At 33.7% G+C, this 5,404-nt stretch overlaps 1 protein-coding gene across 1 annotated transcript; it reads left to right on the top strand.

Moving 5' to 3' along the window:
• The first annotated feature begins 2,517 nt into the window (after positions 1-2,517).
• Positions 2,518-3,190, top strand: LOC109095600 (histone H1.4-like). The gene has a single exon (XM_019109315.2). The coding sequence runs from the start codon at positions 2,582-2,584 to the stop codon at positions 3,095-3,097; it is 516 nt and encodes a 171-aa protein (XP_018964860.1). The 5' UTR covers positions 2,518-2,581; the 3' UTR covers positions 3,098-3,190.
• The last annotated feature ends 2,214 nt before the right edge of the window (positions 3,191-5,404 follow it).

Raw genomic sequence — 5,404 nt, 5'->3', positions numbered from 1 at the left:
TACACTGTATTGACTAAAACATTAATGGCATTAATAAAAACACTTACAATGACAAGCTATGCAACAGGCATAATCGAATGTGACTCATCTGCGATTATGAACACGATATTGCATAACTTGTCAGTGAACTAAGGCTCTGTGTATTAAATGCCAGTCCATCTGAAAGCAGTCGATGGAGATTTATCACAAAACTGGCTTTACTGACGAGATGCGCATGACAATCACATGTGATTTATCATGCAGTCCTTGTTTGTTGATCACAAAGAACAAAGTAGATGAGGAAAACTAGGAAGCACACACACACACACACACACTGTGATTTATCATGCAGTACTTACACACACACACACATACATATACGCCTGTTTTCAAATAAAAATAAAGAAACAAATTACAAACCATAAGACAAATATAATCGATACAAATTAAATATTAAATACACTCGTTTTTCTAATAGGTTTAACATGTATACATGCATTTAACATCTTTTGTTGTTTGATTAACATTAATGATACAGACAGGTAGGCTATTTAATTATGCTGCTGTCCCTTTAAGACCGAATGAATGTAATATACACATATTCGGTTTTCACCTGTTTTTATACAGTCTGTGGTTTTCACCCACCTGTACGTTCACTTAAGCCATAACCGACTGTATTTATGTGAGATACTTCACGCGATGGACATTTTGACAGCAGTGTGTGAATTTGACAATTAAGGTACAAGGAGAACTGATTGAAGAACTGGGATCCGAGAGAGCGCTTCTGTGTGTCATTCAGCTTGATTCCGCCTGTCCCGCCTTCAAGTTAATCGATAACGAATTGTGATTGGATGGTAATTTTGTTCTACGTCAAGCTTAGTTACCTTTGATTAGTCTCTTATCGCGTGACAGAACACTTCTACTACTTGCACTGATCACCCAGTCGGAAAGAAATTTTGAATTACGGGACAAAACATGATTTTTTTCCAAATAAGTTGGGACACTAAAAGATGAAACACGGTACTGTCCCGGGAAAAACGTGACGTCTGGTCACCCTTGTGATAGAGCACTGATAATAATAAGAGCAGTTTACTTTAAGCTTTTGAGTTATTTTTATTATGCTATAAACCTTTGAATGTAAATGTATCAAGACAATATCTAAAGTAGTATAACTTAATATTTAAAGCAGTGTAACTTTTGACACTGCATTTCACAGTTTTTTTTTTTTTTTTTAATTGAACTGGTACAGATCACTAGCAAAAGTGGGACATGTCAGCTTGAGGTTGTCAAGCTTGTTTTTGTAGCATGGTAACTGGTTTGTTAATGATACAAGGTTGCCTGCTTTTAATTTGTTTACACATCAGCTTTGAAATTTCAGTTTGGAGGACAGAATTCATAATTACAGTAGCACCAGCTGGGCTATAAAGTTTTGATACCTTAATGCACAGTACACTTGCGAAAGCCTCACACTATGTTGAACTTTGCCAAACACAAAATGTTGAGAATTGCACTGGCTTATTAATGAAGATGCTCAGTGCATACAGAGCCTTTTTTGAAGCACATTAACACAGCACAGGGTTTTAATTTTAGTTGATCACAAAACCTCTCACAAACTGAGCATGTTTGATTTAAAAGTAGTAAAATAATTTACGCTTATGTAACCCTCAGACATCTCTGAACCTGCAAAACAACCAAAAGGGTCCTTTTAGGTCATTTATCATCGAACTGACATGGCATCAGAGATAAGGTTTCAGCAGTCTGAGTACACCCTTCTGGTGTGTTCTCCAGTAGATCAAACTGTAAGAAGTAAAATGCTTTTATGAATTAAACTAATATGATTTTAACATTATTTGACATTTTAAATGCCAGCCACATAAACACAATGGATGTAATGAGTGACATCTAATAGCCTCAGATCTCAGACAGTCACACCTGATATATCTGAAAGTGTTAGCATCTAAATAAAATTTAAAAAATACTTTAAAAATATAATGTAACATTGTTATCAGAGTTCTAATAACATTTATTCATTGTGTCAGTGTTTTTGTAGGGCCATAATTTGCTAAAAGTAACAAAAAAGAAAATGTGTTTTAGTCAGTTAAAACTGCATTATTTGTTGAAAAACTCTGCAAAATATTATATTTTTAAATTCATGATAATATTAAATATGGTCCAATCTCACAGAACAATTGCACACGATGAGCAAATAATCTTTTTAAAAGCATGCAATTATAAAAAGTCTAGAAACTGTTCAGTCTTAAAACAGAATGACACATTGATTATTCACATTTGCAAACTGAAAACAAGTTTTAACTGTATTAATACAATGCTACGCACAATTCAAATGTTATTGTGGCACTTTTTTATATTTTCTGGCTGTCAGTCCGGGTCGTAATATTATTTTAAAAAACAGAAAACATACTCTTTCTATTGGTCGGAAAACACAAATAAATGCGGCTCATAAAAAGGCGCTGAAATCATGATTAGTAGAGTCTACACGGTTCTCATGGGGACTATTTTAAATGCACGCCCCCGCCCCCCAGCTCAGTCTCATCAGACATCTCCTTCCAGCTGACGTCCCAGCTCAAATAAGCTGTCAGTCATGTCCACAGCCGCTCCATCAGCCCCATCTTCTGCTACTAAAGCGCCAAGACGAAGGTCCAAGGCCAAGAAGTCAGGAGCCAGCAGCGTGTCTGATCTGATCCTCAAGGCCTTGTCATCTTCAAAGCAGCGCGGTGGCGTCTCTCTGGTCGCTCTGAAGAAAGCTCTGGCTGCCAGTGGTTATGATGTTGTAAGAAACAACTCGCGCATCAAACTGGCAGTAAAGCGACTGGTGGCCAGCGGTCGCCTGATTCAAACCAAAGGCACTGGAGCATCTGGATCATTTAAGATCGGCTCGAAAGCTGCTACAAAGCCTAAGAAGCCAAAGGCGAAGAGGGCAAAGAGAAAGACGGCGAAGAAACCCGCTGGGGCAAAGAAATCACCCAAGAAGAGAAGGAGAAGTTTGAGAAGTCCTGAAAAAGCCAGCGAGACAGCCGCGGTCAAGAAGACCAAAAAACCCAAGAGAGCCAAACGAAGAGCTTCCAAAACAAGCAAAGCAAAAACGACCAAAAAGTAATTGACAGGATAATGACTGTTGTTCATACTTTTCAAAGGATTCTTGCATTCTTTTAATGCTTTGTAAAAATAAAAGAATTCTTAATTAACAAAACCCTTTTTTGTCTCTTGATGCATTCAACTTGGTTATTTTATTAGTAGCCTAATACTATTTTATTTTATTTTACTCTATTATTTTTACACACTAAATTAAATTTACTACGTTTAAACACATTTTGTTTACAACAGACCAAAGTTTAAAAAATATATTTTATATTATTTTAACGTAAGCAAGAAATATAAAAGGGCAAGTAATAGCCTGCCAACAGATGGGTAGGTATTACGCTTAGTTACCCAGTTTCTTTAATATCATTTTTATAGTGTAAAGTGACGCGTGTAAATACGCACGAGCTTTATACAGGTTATTCCACTAGATGGCGTTATCTGAAAAGCATTAGACTGCTGAGTGCTTTTAGTCGTCCTTGTTTAGACACGAGGGTTAGGGCACTAGGGCTGGTGTTCAAATATCACTATCTAGTGAAATAACCAGTATAAAACTCGTGTGTAATTACGTCACTTATTCCTTAAAAAAAAAAAAAAAACTTTCTCATAAAGTGGAAACCATAATATAATAAATGGGTTTTCCCTCTATAACTTCCTAATTGGTTCCTTATGGATAAGAAGTAAGATAATTGGAGTAGTCATTAAGATAAGATAATTGGAGTTTAGATATTGGGCAGGGTTAGAATATGGTCATGCAGAATAAGGCACTGGTGCTTTTTTACTACTAATAAACAGTCAATGTATGCTAATAATCAGTAGTAGTTAATAATGAATAGTGATCCATAATCAAAAATGTTACCAAAACTGTTTGCCATAAATGTAAATTCCCAACCAAGTTAAAAATGATTTAAATCGTACTTTTGACCTGCAATAAGATACACTATCTCTCATCTGCTTATCTATAGAAAACAATACTAATAACTGACAGTAAAAATGTAAATGCAAACATAACAGTATAAAAATAGCAACCAGCAGTACAACAACACTAAAATAAGTTTAACATTAACCAGAAAAATGTATTTAAACTTTGGTGAAACCCGGAAAGGAATTTATTTTTGAGCCTATAGGGAGTTTCCTATGTTTTTCCCCCAGTGTGTTTCTTGTTTTAGAAGAAAAATAAGACTAAAATAAAATCAGATGTTAATAACATGTTTTTCTGAAACTTGTTCTGAAAGAGTGTTACTAGCAGCTTTTCCATGTGTTGTATTTTAATTGATAAAAACTGTAAGCTAGCCAAACAAACTTTTCTTAGAAGCACTCACACAATAATAATAAAAATATTAATAATAATAATAATAATAATAATAAACATAGGTAGAGTATAATGAAGCATAACATTTCATAACCATAATTATTACAACATAATATAAAACATAACAAAAGTTATATAAATAAAAATATAATTAAAAGGTATATCAAAGGAAGTCAGTGTGTGGAAATTAATGAGGAAGTGTTACTGTAAGTACACAAAGCAACTTAATGTTATAAACATATGATATCATGTTCTAGGGATTCTGTTTGTTATAATTAATAGATTGCATATAATAAATACATAAATATTAATTAATTATATTTAATATTTATTTTTATTTCAAAATTGATTGCAATGCAGCCTTGAAGTTATATTCTTTTTGAGTCAAGATGTGACATTTCATCCTTTATAAGCTGTACAGACTTGTACGTTATCAAACATGAACTTTGGTGCTTGCATGTGTTTGCGTTTCCGCTTTCTTCCATATATAAGTGTGTGTGAGAACAGAAGTTAGTGAATTGTGACTGCACCTTAAGCCAAGAAGACCAAGACAAACTTCAGAAGAACTATCTGTAAGACTGTTGTTTTTATTACTTAAATTTGTGAAGAACTATCTGTAAGACTGTTGTTTTTATTAATTAGAATTTATTTGTAAGTTTATTGTGCATACAATTTTTTATGCACATAGATTGCATGGAATATTTGTACTTTTAATTGGTGTTTTTAAAACCTAACCTATAACCTAAAATCTTTATGGTGAAAAAATGCCCACTGCCAACTCATTGTACATATGTACAGCAGGCAAATAGCAAGGCTCTTTATAATGCTATCTACAAGATCTTTAATATCTTATAGCCTAAATTAAGCTTTAACATCAAAGAAAAAAGAAAAAAGGCAAAAACTACAATAAATATATTAACATACTTATGTGTAAGACTTGCTGAAACAGAAACAGTATACAGGTAGTTGTTATACTGAGATGAGTTTTTTTTGTCATCTTGTAAAAAATGATCA

Source organism: Cyprinus carpio, chromosome B8 (assembly GCF_018340385.1).
Source record: "Cyprinus carpio isolate SPL01 chromosome B8, ASM1834038v1, whole genome shotgun sequence".
NCBI lineage: Eukaryota > Metazoa > Chordata > Actinopteri > Cypriniformes > Cyprinidae > Cyprinus > Cyprinus carpio.
The sequence above is the reverse complement of the archived record's forward strand: the minus strand, read 5'-3'. Positions and strand labels throughout refer to the sequence as shown.